General features: G+C 35.0%; 1 protein-coding gene across 9 annotated transcripts in view; it reads left to right on the top strand.

Annotated features, from left to right (window-relative positions):
- The window catches only part of LOC149570819 (thiosulfate sulfurtransferase 16, chloroplastic-like), a 63,932-nt gene extending 60,731 nt beyond the window's left edge, over positions 1-3,201 (top strand). For 8 of the 9 annotated variants that reach the window (XM_089812400.1, XM_089812399.1, XM_089812396.1 and 5 more), the window contains exon 6: positions 1,960-3,076. In XM_089812400.1, the coding sequence (XP_089668526.1) occupies positions 1,960-2,043 (84 nt within the window). In that variant the 3' untranslated portion in view covers positions 2,044-3,076. Of the gene's footprint in view, positions 1-1,959 lie in introns of all 9 variants that reach the window. The other variant, XM_089812401.1, reaches the window with a different exon arrangement.
- Positions 3,202-20,151: the final 16,950 nt, after the last annotated feature.

The raw sequence follows: 20,151 nt of genomic DNA, 5'->3' as shown, positions 1-20,151 counted from the left end.
CAACTTTCCCCAAGTTTTCACAGTTAACCCCAACCTTTGTAAGAGATCTTCAATCTCTAGCTATTCTTATTGATACCTGAATGACTTTCTGTTTAGTATATTTCAGAGGACTCAAACTCTTCATATTGTAGCCTAGCCTCAACCTCTATTAAATTCTTCATTACTTAGGTCTTCTTGCCAAGACATCAACCACTGTTATTCATCTTGATCATATTTTGAGAGTAGAATGTTTTTTATAACAAACAAGGGACTAACATTTGCTACTGGAAGGACAAACATATGCTGGGGTGTTCGGAATGCTTATTGTTTGGGTTCTTTGTAGACAATTTCTAGCCATGAATAAATGACTTCACTTTATCTTGCAACACTTCAGAACTGAGTTTGAAGATATTGCTTCAATACTCCCTTGAATGCTAAGTTTCATGGAGCTCCTTTATTTGGTTTATCCTTTCAAAGATACATTTTTTATTGTCCAAGAATTGAGCTTTACACTTTTCCAACTGTTTTTTTCCTCCTTAAATAAATCCGCCACCTTCCTCAGCTCGTTGTATTCCTCTTAAATTTGTTGAAGTCTTTCTTTCCTCAATCTTTGCCTCTAGTTAAACTATTCAAACAAGTGATTTACAATTTTTTGCTAAACATAACATATGGAAGAAAATGCACACAAAACTTATGTGTGAAGGAGAAACTGCTCTATCACCCGATCCATACTATACTAGGGTAATATTCAGTTTCCAATCAATCAAGACAAATTTAAAAGGTACAAATCTGGTGGATCAAAGCAAATTGCCACTAAAGCCAGCATAAATAAACTTGAAATTTGATTTATTAAAACGATGGGCTGAAGTTTGCATCCTTTACGCTATTTGTATGGCATGCATGTAATTTTCCCATACAAAATTTGGTTTTGAAATAGTGAATTAACTTATATTTTAAGGTGAAAAATAAGAACTATTCTTAAAATCTAGTTATCATGTATGCTTGAAATTACACACGTTATAAGAGAAACAAGTTAACAAGCATACAAACAATACACTAGTATAATGACAAAATATATTCTGCAGCAATCCACTATATTCTACAGAGATCCACTAGGGTGAAACCTGGGAAATTAGGGGTCCTGTTTCATTATTTCAACTAGAATCAACGGCAGTGAAAGCCAATCCGGACTTTGGACTTGGAGGCATCTGGAACATTGTTGGACAGAGCTTCCTCTTTCTTCACTGCTATGCACTGCAATGCTTGGTGAATTTATACATCTACATGCTGTAGGAATACCAGTCGCTACTCTAGATCAATGCATCATTACAATAGCCCACTTAGTATATTTTTGCATCCACTAGATCGTCCCAATGATGCAGAATATCTTGACCAGCTGGATGTGGAGCACCATAGACTTCCTTGTGAATTGTTAGCCTTTATGTTTGTCTCACTTAGGCACTTGACACATTTTGAATTCCTGTTTGTGTTCTCCCTTCTGCATCACTCTTACCATCATTTATAAGTCTTTGATCTTCTGTATTTTCAATGGCATGTTTGGTTTTTTGACTTTTTGAAGTGTCTTACCGTCCAAGCTATCTAGAATTGAATTATGACATTTGTTTGTCTCAGCTAATCTAGTTTTCTGTTATTTTGACTATTATAACAGATATTGATAGAAAGCCAGTGCTAGTTGATAATCATAAATTTTGATTTTTCTGTGATGGATGCTTCATGTACTTATTGAAATTCAGATTTCATTGTGGATTTGGGAGACTCATCTGCTTGTGTGATGGGTGATATGTAAAATATCAGAAAATATAACAGATGCCATTCCCCAACATTTAGTATATTTACAAATCTGATATTACATTTGTATTTCTGTTCTGTGAACATGTGGTATATATGTTAATTTGGACATTTTTCAAAATTTACACTGCTAACCACTCTTGACTTTTGTTATCTTTTTTCTTTTTTCAGGAATTTATGGGTATTACTGATGTAGGGGGTGGCTATTCTGCGTGGGTTCAGAGTGGATTTCCTGTGAAAAATAGTACATTATAGAAACCAATGTTACATTTGTTGACCATTTTTCCCTCTCCGCTTTTCACTGTTAAATTAGCAATGTATTGTAGGAATTTATATATCTTGCTGGAAAGCTGCACCTTCTTTTATGGAAACTTCAATGTTGCCAAGTGTATCACATAAATTGATGGCATTGAAGCAAAAACTAGGGGTGCGTTTCGTCATGTTTCTGTTGGTGAATTGAAAGTGTGCAAAATGCATTTGAAGTTGTGGATTGCAAAAACCAGATCATGTAACTTATGAAGTACCCTAATAATTATTAGTCCTTTTTCAATAGAATCAATGCCTAGTATAGTGGGTAGGCTACTTGATGTGTAGTTTCTATAGACAAGGCTGAGACTGCCTAACCTTTAGTAGGTCCGATCAGTGGCTGTCATTGTAGGTATGTTATTTATAGAATTTCAGGGTATCTCATTTATTGTTTTTATGGTCAGGGCTTAGACTGAAATTTGTAGTAGGTAGTCAGCCATGGTTGGTGAAAGATTGCCACTGCTGTTCCTTATCCAAGTAGTCCATTCCATGCTCCTGTTATTAAAGCAAAATGCAGTTATGATTGTATAGTCAACTGCGATGACATCTCTGTTGGCAATATAACCAATCAGTCATATAAGATGAGATATGTGGTTGTCATTTATGGCAACATATGTTTTACAGTTTAGTTATGATTGTTTGTGATGGAAAATTGTCAAGTATTGGACAATGTTACAGCAGCACGATGAGATTTATTGATAGCGGAATATTCCTTATGAATATTTTCTTGTACAGTTGACCACAGATGCATGACTTCATTCGAATGATGTATACTGGTGCGCATGTTTGTACAAACAACCAAGTTCAAGTTATGAAGGAAATATTGATGCAAATACTTCACAGTGCAGAATAGAGCAAGTCATCAAATCGAGTTGTACAACTTAAAGAATTATTTTGATTATTAAGTCTTGATGAACTGACTCCAAGGATGATATGTGAGCCCACTAAGGAAGGATTTATTAATATGATTGATATTAAAGAACTTCATTTTGCAAAGTTAGTGATTGATGCGAAGTTATGTTATATGATATGATAATGCGAGATATGATGCAAATTGATGTATGCACAATTACTCCTTTTTAATGACATTGAGCAGACTAGAGGAAAGATTGTCTACAGTCTACTAAAGGCTTGTATGAAGAACTAAAAATCAGAGGAATTGTGAAGTACAAGTGATCCAATATTGTATGTATATCTATTCTCTTCGAATAATTTAATTGTATAGTTGTATGTTAGGGCAGTGGGCTCTTTTTGCACACATTTGTATATGATCCACCAACTCCTAACAGGGTTGAAGCTTCTAACAAGGCTTGGTCTCCTAACAGGGTCAATATCCTTAATCAGATTCTTTATATAGTGAATCATCTTGTGGGTTTCATCCCCACTAGGGTTTTCCCTTGGCTAGGGTTCCTTCGTTAACAAGATATGGTGTTCTGAGCTCTCTTTATGTATGGTTGTTTATACTGTTCAACATTATTGATTTACTTTCTTATGCATGTGGCAAAGTAATTAATAATATCCATTTGTGGGCAAAAAGATTGAAAATACAAATTCACCTGCCCAGTATTATCTATTTCTAACAATTGGTATCAGAGCTTAGTTATTCAAAAGAGGCTTAACAACTTGAATAAAATCTGTATGTCTATGGAACAATTGAAGAAGAATCTTGAAGAAGCTTGGCCTAAAGGATAGATATGAAGATGCAAAAGTTTATATTGGTAAACTAAAGGACAAGATAGATAACCTGAAGCAAAAAGGACCTAGTGAGTAGACTAGTGATGATGATATTTTGAAGATCTAAAGAAAGAAAATGAGATCTTGAAACATGAATTAAAAATAGTAGAACTTAAGCTAAGTCTTAAGAAAAATGGAGGAAAGAATGATTCTGAAATAAAAGCTGAAAATGCGGATCTAAGATCCGAGTTAAGCAAGGTAACATCTGAATTAGAATCTATCAAGTTGGAACATGCAGAATTAGAAAAGTACAATACTATTGTGAAAGGTGAACTAGTGCAAACTAAACAACAACATGAGAAGTTGTATACCAGCAGCGAAAAGATTGAAAAACAAATGTTAGTACAAAGACCTAGTTATGATAAGATTGGACTTGGATTCTTTCTTGGACAATCCACTAAGAAATCTATTGAGAAAAGAACCCAATCCTCTTGATACCAAGAAAGATTTAAACATGAGCAAATATGATGATACATCCAAAGTCAAAGAGAATGTGCTTTGCTATGAGAAATCTAAGGAATCTGATCAAGTTGGGAAAAGTAGAGAAACGAAGGAATCTCATGTTAAAAGCTCTACATGAGATGAACCTGAACATATTGGAGATGATTGCAAAGGTGTGTGCCTTAACCTATTTTAAATTTTTATAGTCATTATTGTCCTAGATATGGACATTATGTAGTGGATTGTAAGAAACCTAAATTTGATAATGATAATGCAAATAGTAGAATGCTTAGGAACACTAACCGTGCAGGTAACAGAAGAAGATCTCACAACAATGAAAGTGGAGAAAGGAGACAAATTGTTTGTTATAGATGTAATAGTCTTGGATACATTGCAAGGAATTACAGAGCACCTAACAACCAATGTAATGAACAAAGAAGGAATGTACTTGTATGTCAGTTATGTAGTAACTTTGGACACACAACAAAGTTTTGCAAAATGGATAGAAGAAACTTAATCATGAATCAAAATTATAGAAGGAACAACAGAAGAAATGATGACAATTTGAAGGAAGAAATGAAGGAGCAGACAAAAGAATTCAAAGAAACATTTGTAAAGGCAAAAGAACTTGGAAGTTCTCATACAGTTCTGGAAGAAGTATATCCTAATGTACCTGATAAGACAGTAAAGTCACGTATTGGCTGTGACTCATCCTACCTAATTAAGCATTCTCAGTAAAACAACGCGTCAGTTAATGAAAACTGATGTTAGAGAGAATACCACAAGTTGCGCAGTTAGAAGTATATACTAGACATTGAGAGAAGTCTATAGTAAAGTGCGCATTGCTTGATATGATCAGTATAAGGTTATGCAGAAAAAATAATCTCTCTATTACATAGAGACAATATTTTAAATTGGTGGCAGATACAAATTTAATGCAATGTACAAATTGTAAAAGATTTGAAGGATGCAAATTGATTTACGAGAATCATTCACTTGTGTGAAATCTTAAGTGCAATATTGAAGAGTGATTTGATAGCTATTTGAAGTGCTGAAGAAACTTGTAGGTACACACGACTATTGAAAGCCCTAAAACACAAAATTGAGGTATTCTTTGAATTTGTTGAGCATATTTTCAGTAATGGAAACACAAGAAGTGTTTGATATCAATGGTAGACTTAGATACAACTTCAAGAAACACCCATTTATTTCTTTGCTTGATGACCCCATTGGAGCATTTTTGCAAGTATCGGAAAATGTTCATGTCAAGGATATAAGAAGTTATATTCACTGTAAAATAGAAAGCATAGGAGATACTGAGATCCATAAAGAATTGGAGAGAATGTGCAACAATGATTTATCATTGAAGCCAGAATATGCATACCTAGAACAACTTAACCTAGTTAAGCACATGTTCTATATAGACTTTGAAAACCATGAATGGAGAAGAATCATTTTGAGTAGAGTTCATGATGACCTTCTATGGTTAGGAGATTCACTTATATGCATTGATAATGACCTAATTCACAAGGTCACTGGTTTGAGCAATGAAGGATGCAATCTCGTGAACATAAAGAATGTGCACAAAATAGTTGAAACAAATCTCAACACAAGATTTGATGGCAGAAACATGAAGATTAACACCATTCAATATAATGGAGTAAGATTCCTTAGTAAAATTTTGGGTTATAAGTTCAACCATGGATCTAGGATAGATTCAGTCCCGATTGGATTTCTTCACGCAGCTTATGTGATGGCAGTAAAGGGTGAACAAGTCAATCTATGTGATATTATCTAAACTCAGTTGTTGGATAACATATCAAAGATCAAGAAGTCTAAGAGCCCAGTATTTAGGTTTGAATCCCTGTTGACTCATATATTCTTCTACGTAGTAAAGAAGTTTCCTGGTATTTCAAATTGGGATGGAAGCGAGTGCGTAATGCAAACTATCACTCGAGTTTACAGATTTAAATTGGAAACAATCAGGGACAACAATATTTATAGAATGATGAATTCATTCCAAGCTGAAATGAAGCAGAGGTACAGGATACCACTTGCGTTGATAGAGAAATATAAGGATGAACTGTGTTTCATGGTAGAAATAGATTTCACATGCATGGAGGCAGTAGTTCCTCGAGTAAAGTTCATTGAACCTATGGGTTATGAAATGAGCACTAAACTAATTGAAGGCTATGCGCAGATAATTCTACACGTTGAAGTAGATTCTGGATGCCCTAGATGGGGTACATATACTGAAAAGATGAAAGAGGTCCAAACAAATCTAATGGACAAGGACATCAAGAAGAAAGTAGAGAAAGTAATTGATTCTATCTTAAAAGAATCAGGGATGTCAAGAAAAGAATTTGAAGAGGTGAAAGGGATAGCCTTGGAGATGAAGGCTAGCGATCAAACTGAACTACTAACTCCTACACCTATTGCAATGGCTGGACCTACTGTAGAGGTCACAGTTGCACAGACAAGTGCGCAAGCACCTGCAGTGCCATATGCAACACTTCCGCAACAACAACCCTTGAGGAACCAAAATAAAACAAAGGAAGCATCAATACCAAGAAAGTCTACAAGGTTTGAGAAAACAAAAGTCGTGCAGATACCCTTTCCTGAGAAGAGAGTTAAGCAAACAAGAAGTTGACCAAGTAAGAGGAGGACAACTTTGCAAATTAGTTCCTTAGAATCTGAAGAAGAGGCTGGTGACAGACCAATAGAGCTTGCAGACTAGGAAGTAAAGACTTCGGCAGGAAGGAAAGCATGAAAGCCAAAGGTAGAAAATCTTAATATGCAATTATTAATGACAACAATTTTGTGCAATTAAATAAGTATTATGACTTGTACAATAATATGGATAGGAGATAATTACAGAATGCTGTAGTTAGAAACATGATTATGAAAGATAAAAGATTTGATAGCATAAAAGGTCAAATCCTTGAAGATTTGTATAATAGATAAGAAACAAAAAGATGAGTAATTGAGGAAGATAAACAAATAAGGATGAATATGGTGAAAAAGCTATGTATAGTAAACAACGAGGAAGAGTTAAAGGAAATTTTGAAAGGTATAACACCCTTGTTGAGGAATACGAAGAGATCCATTCTTCTTATGGGAGGAAATTATGAAGAAATCAATATGGAAACTCAAAAGGCAATAGTCACATACATGTCTACTATGCCGAAGGAGACTGAGAAGAGTACGCAGTCAGGGGAGACAAGCCATACTGTGGTAGTCGTCAATCCTTCTCACAATTTTGAGCAACCAGCTCAAGCTTCAATTCCAAGTAATTCACCACACATTACCATTGATAGTGAATCCATGCAAGTAGATAACACTAATGTAACAGTGGATAGAATTGAAAATCCATCCAAAGATTTTGGCTTTGCCATTGTTGGCAATATTGTTGACTACAACAACTCTTCTAATGAAGAGGAAGAGCAGGAGCAAAAGAAAGAAGATGTATCTTCTGAGAAGAAATTTGAAACTATGTCAACTAGCACTGAGGCAGCTACAAGTGTGCCCATAGCCACAGTAACAGTAAAACCTTGTACACCACCTACACAAGCAGCAGTGGTCACCACAACAATACAATCAGATGATGAAGATGAAGTACAAAACCTTATATCTTCTTTGAGTAAATTCCTTTGAAAAGAAGAAATCAATTAAGTCAATTGAGAAGACTTTAACTTCAATTTTGGACAAATTAGAGAAGATAGTAAGTTCTGTGGATACATCTACAGACATTCAGTAGAGAGTAGCAATTGTGTGCAAAAATTTTGACAATGAGTTTACAATGCTTACCAATGTTGCTACAATGCAAGCACGAATTGAGCATGACACTAATCTTCTTAATACTATGTGTACAAATATAAGGAATGATATATAAACATTAAATATATGCATTAAGGTATTGAGGTAGAGTACGGAAGAAGGGAAACATATATATGCTAAGTGCAACTTGGCATACCTTCACCTTCACAATTTTGATGAACAGATCAAAGAAAAGGTAATTGAGCTTCAGATACTCATTGATAACTTTCTGAAACAAGATCAAAAGTTAGAAAACTTTGAGCATACAATGGAAGCAATTCATGATAGCATCTAGGATATATAAGCAAAAGAGGAGAAAGGCCTAAAAAGATTTTCTCTTTTGAGACACCATTTATTCCCTCAAATTACATTATTACATAATCAGTTAGAGGAATGCTTGCCAACTAAAACTTCATATGACAAGTTTGTGGCTACAGACTTGAATGCAATAGAGTTAGCTGCATATGCTCTATGTGCGCTAATAAGTGTGTCTGATGCACTGGAAGACAGTTGGAAGAAACACCTTGCACAGTTGAAGACTGACTTCTATGATTATTTCTCTAGATTTTAATGCATCCTTCATATTTTGATAGGATTTTTCCTTTATTAAGACCTTTGTCATTGATGTCAAAGGGGGAGAAATAAGGAAAATTGTAATTGTAAGTTATATAGTTGTATTTTGAAGTATAGTAGTAAGCTTTGCTTCAAGCAAGCTTTGTAATTAGAGTTATAAGGAATGTAAACCTTTTGATATAATCTAAGATATATTGTGTTGTGATGTGTATGTTTATTTACTTTGATTGGTATGACAACCTTTTTCTTTTTGAGAACTTAGCCAATTTTCCCAAAATGTTGCCATCAATGCCAAAGGGGGAGATTGTCGGCAATATGACGAACCAGTCAAATAAGATGAGATATGTGGTTGTCATTTATGACAACATATGTTTTACAGTTTAGTTATGATTGTTTGTGATAGAAAATTGTCTAAGTATTGGACAATGTTACAACAACACGATGAGATTTATTGATAGCGGAATATTCCTTATGAATATTCTCTTGTGCAGTTGACCACAAATGCATGATATCATTCTAATGATGTATACCAGTGCGCATGTCTGTACAAACAACCAAGTTCAAGTTATGAAGGAAATATCAATGCAAATACTTCACAGTGCAGAACAGAGAAAGCCAGCAAATTGAGTTGTACGACTTAAAGAATTGTTTTGATTATTAAGTCTTGATGAGTCGACTCTAAGGATGATATGTGAGCCAACTAAGGAAGGATTTATTAATATGATTGATATAAGTAAAGAACTTCATTTTGTGAAGTTAGAGTGTGATGCGAAGTTATGTTATGTGATATGATAATTCAAGATATGATGCAAATTGATATATGCACAGTTACTCCTTGTTAATGACATTGAGCGAACTAGAGGAAGGATTGTTTATAGTCTACTAAAGGCTTGTATGAAGAACTGAAAATTAGAGGAATTGCAAAGTACAAGAAGTGATCTAGTATTTTATGTATATCTATTTTCTTTGAAGAACTTAATTGTATAGTTGCATGTTAGGGTAGTGTGCTCTTCTTGCATACATTTGTATATGATCCACCAACTCCTAATAGGGTTGAAGCAACTCCTAACAGGGTTGAGGCTTTTAACAAGACCTAGTCTCCTAATAGGGACTTGAGACACTATACATTTTTCATAGACTCTTAACAAGGTCAATATCCTTAACCGAATTCTTTATATAGTGAATTATCTTGTGGGTTTCATCTTCACCGAGGTTTTCCCTTGGCCAGGGTTTCCCTAGTTAATAAATAATGGTGTTATGAGCTCTCTTTATGTATGGTTGTTTATACTGTTCAACATTATTGGTTTACTTTCTTATGCATGTGGCAAAGTAATTAATAATATCCAGTTGTGGGCAAAAAGATTGAAAATATTGATTCATCCCCCCCTCTCAATATTATCTATTTCTAACAATCTCTGACAGTCGGATCTGTTATTTTGCAAAGGTTATCGACATATTTAATGCTATGACCAAAACATGTGTAATCAGGGCAATTTCACTACACTGTATATTGTCATTTACAATTTTTATAACAAAATTACCATGTGTTAGTGATGGATTACACCATATAATGAATTACCATTTGTTAGCAATGGATTGCACAAAATTAATTTTTCTAAAATGTTAAGTAATACCATATAAACACAAATATCATTATAACTAAATTACAGTTTGTTAGCTACGGATTACACCCTCCCCTCATTTCGAAAATTTCCACTTTACAACCCAAATGTCTTGTAAGTCAACCCATTGCTACTTTTGCTAAAGCCACAACTTGCATTGTCACATTATCGCGAGTTTTACAAAGCCTGCAAGTGGCAACGACGACTGTAATCCTTTCATATTCCCACGACCCCACGACATTGTCGATTGGTCGCCCTTTTCTTGAAGTTGGAAACTTCTAACTAAAGTTCCAAAACTTTGCAAAGCAACTGTTTGATGGTGGGTTTTTGAAAGCATGGCCATCATGATGTTACTTTACATTTAATGAGGCAATCCTTGCATAACCTTGTAATGGGACGTATTTTTGAATTTGGTGTAAAGCATGTCTTGTTATGAGGTGATAGTACAAGATTTAAACTTCTCATGCACCACCAACTTTAATAACTGATTGGAGCAGTTATAAATGAGGCTTAAATCCATTTTGTGGCCATCTTGATCTTTGACAATCATCTTACAAGTTACACTAGCTGCAAATTCTCTTCTATTGAGATGGGATTTCCTGTTCTAGAGGGATAGAATAATGAATACTTTGATCTTTTTGGGGTTTTCATATGAATGCAATATCAAAATTTTGTTTCGTTATTTTGTGTGAATTGCTTCCATTTGCAAACAATTGTCGAAGTTGTGAGTTATGTTACATTTGAATAACAATACGTGCTTGTTTTAAGGCTTATCTATCTTGGTTGCATAATGGAAAGTTTTTATGGAAATAAAATTTGTTTCATTTGCACTTATCATCTCGTTTAGGCTTGACTTATCTTTGTAGCTGAACTTTTTTGTCATTCTTCGAGCCTTTGTTTCGTTCTTTTGTGTGAATTGCTTCCATTTCTAGACAATTTTCGAAGTTGTGAGTTATGCTATATTTGAATAACAATACATGATTGTTTTAAGGCTTATCTATCTTGGTTGCATAGTGGAAAGTTTTTATGTAGATGAACTTTGTTTCATTTGCACTTATCATCTTGTTTAGGCTTGACTTGTTTTTGTAGCTATATGTATATGTTATCTTCCTTTCTTTCGCTTTCTGGCTAAAAACACATTGATATTCATTCAGTGCATATTTCACACGAGGGAGTTGTGCCTCCAAAATTAATATATGAGTTGATTATAATCTTACTTGTAATATGTCTGTTGCAAGTGTGATGTTTTTGATTTAGGAAAATAGGTTTTGAAGTTAGCCTGAAACCTTTTACAAATCATAAAATTTTTAATGAAGCCCAAATTAAAAAAAACTACAGCCCAAAGGTGAATCAGGTCACCCAACATGACACAGTGACTAGAGTGGCGTCGTAGATAACAACGTACTCATCAGCCACAAAAACAGGTTTTGAACGGGCACCTGAAACCCCATGGTAAAAAAGAGGAATAGACAATAAGTCCATTACCATGTCAGACAACAAAGAACAATAGGCCAAAATAGCTAGGAAAACCAAAGAAAGGGACAACCACAACTCAAGCTTTCCCTTTCGGTCCCAACTTTTGAGAATGTAAAGCCATATCAAAAGGAGTGGAAATGGACCGCAGTAGAAGAAGGAACAACAACATCCAGAGATGGGGCAACAATATCTAGAGACGAAGCCACAGGTGGGGCAACAATTAATTGCCAGAGACAGAATCTATAAGAGGGTGATCAGAAGAGGTCACGACCATAGGGACAGTCGTGCCATTAGAAACAGTGGTTGAGTCCACCACCAAAGTGTCCTGAGAAGAGTCACCATTCCCAACAGAGGAAGCTTTCTGAACAATGTAGTGATAATCCGGAACCCCTTTCCACCAAGGAGACTTCTTTGGTCTAGATTTTTCAGAGGAGCAACGAGCAGCAAGATGGCCGGTCTTGTGGCATATCCTGCATTGGAAGGGGATGCTCTCATAATCAAGAAGCTAGATCCAAGGGCCATGCAAAGATTTCAACTTAATCATTTCAATGAGTCCCTTGGAGATGTCGATCTCAACCAAGATACGAGCATACGTCGTCCTAAACACATTGGAAGATGCAGTATCTAGCATCAAGAAGTCCCCTGAGGGCATCCCCCACCACCTGCAAGACAGAATCCACCCAAAGGTGAAGGGGGAGATTCAACAACCTGACCCACAGAGCAATCTTATTAAAATATTTCGTTGATGGGTCAAAGTCCTTATACCAAGGTTTAGCCATCAAGGGAAACTTCTCCCCCATGAGAAACCATGACGCAGGATGACATTTCTGTCTTCAGTAGTTTCAAATTTCACAATGAAAAAACCCCTTGTCATAGGGTATATTTGAGCTATACCTGAAATGAAAGGCTTCCAAACACTGGTTATCCAGGCATGCAGCTCCGACAGAGAGGGCCAGAAACCCTTAAAATGAAAGATAACAACATTGGAGGGGAGATCATCCACATATACAGAGCCCTCATCAACAATATTGTGCTCTAAATCAATCATTATCGGGTTACTAACTGCAACTGGCATAGCATCTCAGAGCCTTGAATGCACAGGCTGCCCTCCAATGCCGGCCTCATAAGTGGCAACATCAGCGTAAGATATTGCGGATCTACCTTCAACATCATGAGGCAGAGAAGCCACTCCAATAGGAAACTCCATAGAGAGGCCACCAACCGGCTAAAACCCAACCCCAATGGATGAGTGAGGGAGGGTGGAATGGACCCCTGCTAGGGCAGAGCCGCAGAAGTCAGAGATAGGGGTAGCCAAGGGAGAAACCGAGCTGGATCCAACAACAACACCGTCCCCAACCTATACAACAAAGGCCTTCGTAGAGGAAGCCGAAGCAAGAGTAGGCCTAGACACGGACAAGGTTGCAAATGCGGATGTGGGCGGCAAAACAGACGTAGGCGGCATTTCAAATTGTTATGTTTCTAACTAATTTTGAAATTGTGATGTTATTCTTATGGGCCTATAGAGTTATCCTAGCACTTAAAATATAAAGTGACAAAACATTTACCAATTCAATTATAATTAATATTAATTGGTTTAAATTGAATTTGTTTCAATTTATAAAAACTACCATGACAAATCATATATTTTAAAGATCAACATAAAATAATTATGTTAAAAAGAGAGAATGTTTTTATATTTAAAATAACACCAACATTATGTTTAACAAACTCCTAAATCAGATTGAGTCAATCTTTATTCTAATCCTAAATATAATTAAAAGTTATCATGTATTATATTTTAATATGTTTTATCTCATATTTTTGTTAGATTGAAGATTATAAGTAACAAACTCCTAAATTAGATTGAGTCAATCTTTATTCTTATCCTAAATATAATTAAGTCATCATGTATTATTCAATTTTAATATGTTTTATCTCTCTTTTTTTGTTAGATTGAAGGTTCTAATTTAATTTATAGAAACACAATTTTTTACATTTCTAATAATGTTTTGTTAAATTTAAAAAAAAAAAAAAAAAATTATTATTATTTTTAAAAATAAATTATTTTTAATTGAAAAAATTAAATATAAAATTTAAAAGTATAAAGAAATATGATGTTAGTGGAAGTGAACCAACAACCAAGATAACTCAATGCACCTACAAATTGTGAATTGTAAGTTCAATTTTAACGATTTTTTTAGGTACAAGTTTGCCTATGAGTTAACTATTTAAAATTCCTAAACTGGAAATTTGATTTTAACAAATTTTCTCCTGCAATTTTGTATGTGAGTTAACTCTTTAAAACTAAGGTTTTAGCTTATGAGTACTCGTGAATCTCGTTATAGAAACCCTCTAACACTTAGTGGTAAAAAATGACCCTTTCAAAGTCTATGCTCTTCTACTAATAGTCATTGACTTGAAAATTTCAGTACTTGTGGAGCAAAAAATGGTCAATTACCAACCAAAAAGGCTCTAAAATAATTGACTATTAGTACACGTGTGATCAACTATTAGCTTGTGTTACCATTTTTGGGTCTGCTTTAATATTAATAATGGAGGATAAACATGACAAAAAGGTCATGAGTATTGGACCCCCTAAGGGTTATTGGGCCATTTCTCCTACATTCACAAAGAAAATATAAAAACTTCTTGTCTCACAAGGGAACTTCACAAGAAGGGTGTTAAACATACAAAAGAAGTTTGGTATCAATTAGGGAAGATGACTTAATAGCTTCTTAGGCTAACTTCCCACATGTAGAAGTCTTAAACCATAAGTCAAGTTTTGCCAATTCTTTCGGTGTATCTTGCTAGGTGAGGTAGGAGCTTAAAGCTAAGATTTTAGCTTTTGGGTATTCACAGATCTCTTTGTACAGATCATCAACTCAAAGTGACCAAAAAGAGGTATTTCAACAGTGTCGCTCAATACCCGCTATGTTCTTGCACAAATAGTCGTTCACTAAAAAATGCTAGGACTTGAGGTTAAATGTTCTAGCAGTTTTAATGAAATGCTTCAATAGTGGTGCACAAATGGGCCAATCACCAACCAAAAAAACTAAATAATGATTGACTATTAGTAGATGTGTTATCGCCATCAGTACACGTGTTTTCATTTTTGGGGCTCTTTTTATAGTAGTAATTGGATGTAAACAAGACAAATAAGTTACAATTATTGGACCCCTAACAAAATAACAACCTCATATGTGTAAGAAACATATATTTATCTAGTTAATACATTTTCTTTTTACAACCAATTACAAAATAAATCTATTTAAATTATTTTAAAAAAGAATTTATCTACTTGTAGACAAGAGCTTACAACACAATTGTAAATTGTGATTGTGTTAAATTTAATAAAGATATTTAAAAAAAAATGAAGTTATCTACTTTTTATATAAGATTAAACATGTTAACAAAATACAATAATTTTCTTTGCTTACATGAAGTGGTTGAAAGAAACAACTTCCAACAATACCTTCACTACCATCATCCTCAACTACAACTTTCAAAATTCCCCTTGGTGTAGCCTTTGCCTCTGTTGGTGTTTTAAAAGGATTAAAACCACTAAGCAACAAAATGCTTAATACCAAGATGATAATACTCATACAATCTAAAGGTTAGCCAATTCTTATTAACAATTGCATGTGTAAAACATTTGGACCCAACTTCAACAAAACCAAAGGTGGTTTTCTACTCTTTTGGCTCTGCAAAACTAGGGTAGGTATACTCAGGGATGATTCAAGACTGGGAAAACTGTATGAGGATTATTTTTAGTTTCATTTTGATTCTCATCTCAAAATTCTCAAACACATACATAATTCTTAATAACTTGATAAACACATCCCATATAACAGATATGGCCAAAATTTCTTCTATAGATTTGCAAATGTTCTCAACAAAAGTGGCTAACTGAAGCTAAAACATTCCATGCAGACAAGTACTGGCCAACCTTTGAAGATCTACAGGAAATAAAAGTAAAATTTGATTTGATGTTGCATTTTGATAACCATTTATGATATATTTCTCCTTCAGCTAAATCAATTTGATCAGTGCCTAATCCATTGGGGTTCAGAGTCTATAGCAAATTCTTAGATCTAATTTGTTGCCTTACAACAAATTCTATTAGCAATTCTTATCAGAATTTATCATTCAAAACCCTTTCCACTACTGAAGAAACCTTATCACATTTACCAAAGCTTTTATTTAATCCATTGAATTAACAACAGTGATAAACAGATATACAACCTAACTGGATTGCATTCAATTGCACAAGCCTTTACTTATACAATATCAAGATAACCAAGTAATAAAAAAGAGACAAGATTCAGAAAAGAATGATATGGGGATAGTTCACAATTTGTATTTATTTTCTTTGAAAATTGTATACCATTTACAATAGACTCCGAATGACCTTCAGAAAGAAACACAACTCACTCTATATTCATGTATTCTCAGAGAATTGACAGAGAAAATACATCATGAATTTGCTTTCAAAAATTTGGACCAAAGACAGACTAAGCATATTACTTAGAAAAAATAGAATTCGGACCATTCTTTAGCCTTGGAATCTCACTTAAATAATGTGAGATGCAACAAGCTTCAGGCTAAAAGAAAGTGACAGGTGTCTTCTAAAAGATACTGACATACATCTGTTATAAAAGACAAAAGCAAATAACATAAAGGCTATTACATCGAACATTCTTTGGTGGGTCCCTTTCTATTATGCTTCTCAATTGTTGAGACAAGAAAATATGGTCTGATTCTTCATTTATTCTTCATCCTCGGAGTAAGTGGCCATGAGGTTAAAAAGTGACGTATCATCTTCAACTACCTGCAAACTTACTTTAATCGAGAGATTTTCCATGTCTTCATTACTAACTATGAGGGTAACTTTTACTTTTGCATCTTCCTCCTCATCATCTTCTAACGTTTGTTCTATAAACTGATTTTTCCATTTATTATAAGCAGCATCATCTGGCCAATCAAAATTTAGAACCTCTCTTTGTATAATTACTAAAGAATTTGCAAATTCCTCTAAATCATCAAATTCTTTTCTCTTGGCATTATAAAATAACTGTATCTTTACCAACTCTTTGTTTGTCCTTGCCCAGAACCAGTGGCCAGTTTCACTCATGATGTCCTTGATCCTTTCACAAAATATTTCATCCAACTCTTTTTTCCATTTTTCCTTTTTCTTTATTGTATCAACAGATTCTAAAGCACAAAGAAATAGAATGAATTTTTCAGCAATATACTGGGAAAAACAATGTGTTAATCTTTTCTGCAAAGAATCCCTTTTATCATCAAAATCTTCTAGTTTATTTAACAAATCAAAAATTTTCTCTACTTGATGATAAGGCATTTGGATGACAGATATACACATAATTGTGATATCATTATTCCTCTCCCTCCACTTCTATGCAAGGGGAGTCAATTTATCTTTATCTCTGTTCAACTCATCCATGAGGGTTGCAATCCTTGTCAACAATCAAAGAAGGTTGACCATTGTATTTTATCCCTTAAATACATCACACCTAGCTTTAATTTTCCTTCATATTGATTTTTTAATTCTACCTACAACTCATGCAATTTGGTTTTTTCTTCTTCAAAGTCCTCTGCAGTATAGAATTGGGGCCTTTCAGGGGTGTTTGGTATTTCAACAATAGGGGTTGCTCCAACAAATGACTGTGAAGGGTATGCAATTCTAGGTGCACTGGATTCTCCCACCTTTCTCTTCCCAAGTATCTTCTCTATTTGAGACACTTTGTTTTCCAGTGACTGTATCTGTATACCCCTTTCCTCATATGCTTTTAAAACTTCTTCAAACCTAGCATTGAGTTGGGTAAATCTATCTTCTTCCTAGCCAGATACAACACCACCAAATTTCAGCACTTCTGAGGCCATTCCCATTATTTGTTTACTACTTACCTCACCAGCCCTATATACTGTCAATGTACCAGTATATTCTGCGGTGGGAATCTCATGCATCCTGGTATTTTCCCTCTTATCCATGGACCATATAACAAGGGCTTGGTGGTCATCACTAAATTTGACTCCTCTATGAGCATGTAGTACTTCTTCAGCAGTTGTTAGTTGAACATCCTTCTGCTTCCTTACTGAATAAAAAACAATAGCATTTGCTATATCCCATTCCGGCAGAAGGAGGACTCCTGATTGTCTAACTATTTGCCTCCTAGCTTCAGGAGTAAATTGGGCAAAATCATTCAAAAATTTTGATTTTACTTCTCCCTTAATAACCGAGTCGGGTTTATCTGGTCGCTCAGCCTTGATCTTCTCACAGGCTTTCTCAAAAATTTTCATATTTAATCTCCACAAAAACTGAGCAAAGGCCCTAGATCTTACAAAATTTTCATCATTAATAAATCTTTTAAAAGCCTGGGCAACGATTGGGTCAATTTCCTTACCTTAGTAATCAACAATGGTTAGGTCCAAGGAAGGTGTAGGAGGGTTTTGTGGCTCTCCAACATCCAGGTTTGTAGAAGTGACAATCACATCCCCTTCTCCACCCATTTGTCTAAGTTGTTCCCTTAGAGATGCCTCATCATCTATCTGGATTGGGGACTGGCTTGGGTAGTATTGTTCCTTTTGAGAAGAAGAAGACCCCTGTTCTAATTTTTGTCTTTTTGGAGAGTTGGCTGCAGATGGACTTCTTGACCTTGGTTTCTTATGAGGGGGTGCCTGTTGCACATTTTGAATCATGACATAACCTGCCCTTTTCTGCAATGTATATTGGCCAGGAGCTACCACATTTCTACTGCTTATTCTTCTTTGTACTTCTGCTGCCTTGTATGGATGTGCCTCAACATACATAGCTTTCTTTTCATTCATGGTTTGAATTATTATGGCAAAATTATTCATTAATCTCTATATTTTAGCTCCCCAGTATTTCTTATCTTTCAATGGGTCATATTGGGGGTCAAAAGCATTAATGAATTCCAGAGTTTTACTGAAAACTATCCATTTCTCTTTCCTCAATTCTTGCTCCTACAATGTGAAAATATTTCTGATTATATCTTCTGGATAGTAAACTTGATGTACCATATGAGAAGCTCTCACCCTTTCTTTTAACAGGTCACAAAATCCTTCAAGGTCAATGAATTTGGCGTGAGACTCTGCCATGTTATACCTATCCAAAAACAAATTCAAGTGCTTCCACCATTTTTTGACAAAGACAAAATCATGCACTATAGTAACCATTGGAAAGAAAGTTAAACAATTCCCTCTCATCTATAGTGCCTATCTGCCATAAGAGCTCAACAATCCCTATCTTCAAAGGCACATGAAATGGTAGCACATGAGGTTTTCCCAAAAAAACCATACACTCTTATCACTGTTGAAACATTGTAGGGAATTATATCCCCCCAGTTATGACTGAAAAGTAGCCCTTTAGCATGGTCCTTGGGTCTAACCAATTCTAACAATGCTTGTGGGATTCCAGGGTTATCTCTCTTAAAAGAAATCTAAGCTTTGATGCAAAATACCTGTCAAATCTTACATAACTAGCATCTGTGGCTTCTGAAGTCATATCCACACTCCACAATTGCACTGGATTCCTCTCTCCATCCTTGGTTGTTTCCAACTCCATACCCTTGGAGAAGAAAGTATATCCCTTGTATAAGCATACATGCATCATCAATGAATACCAACAGAATGGTTAGTTTACTTTTCCCCTTGCTATTCCAACCAAACCATTGTGAATCTCTTGAATCTCTTTTGCTAGAAAAGTGGCAAAATCCAGAATGGTACTCATTCCAAATTGAAGGGTTTGAGCCATTATAAGGACAATAGAACCTGGAATTTGATCACCTTCATCTATCCCAAAAATCTTGCAAAGAGAAAAATACAATGCTTGAGCTCTCAAGTTGAAATGTCTTCTCAACAATGGCTCTGGGGTACTAGCTGTAATCACATGCAAATTACCAACCTTGGCAGCATGCTCCTGCAGTGGCCCTGTTCTTAGGTAAATTTGTTGTGCATCATATCTGGCTTGTAAATCATCCATATCAATGATTTCATGCACAGCGTGGTTAGGGTTAAGGTTGAAAACCTCACTGAATAGCTCAGGGAAAACCCTAAAAAGATTGACTCCAGAATGATTTTTTACCCATCCCGTGATAGGATCATACTTCTTTGCCAGGTCCATCAATAAATCACTATCAAAAGAAAACAATGGGGACTGTCAATTTTCCAATATCAAATTCCCAAACATTGCTCATAGGAGTGTTTAGTTTTCGCTCTGAAAACCATTTCTTAAACAACTCCAAACCTCCCATAGAAACTTGGGCATCTCTTACCCAATTAGCTTTGTCATAAACGCCTTATGCTACAACTATTCTGGGATGTTTTAGAATGAGTTCCCTCCACTTAGTTATTTCAT

This window comes from Cupressus sempervirens, chromosome 2 (assembly GCF_028749045.1).
Source record: "Cupressus sempervirens isolate cs-2001-9-10 chromosome 2, ASM2874904v1, whole genome shotgun sequence".
Taxonomy (NCBI): domain Eukaryota; kingdom Viridiplantae; phylum Streptophyta; class Pinopsida; order Cupressales; family Cupressaceae; genus Cupressus; species Cupressus sempervirens.
The sequence above is the reverse complement of the archived record's forward strand: the minus strand, read 5'-3'. Positions and strand labels throughout refer to the sequence as shown.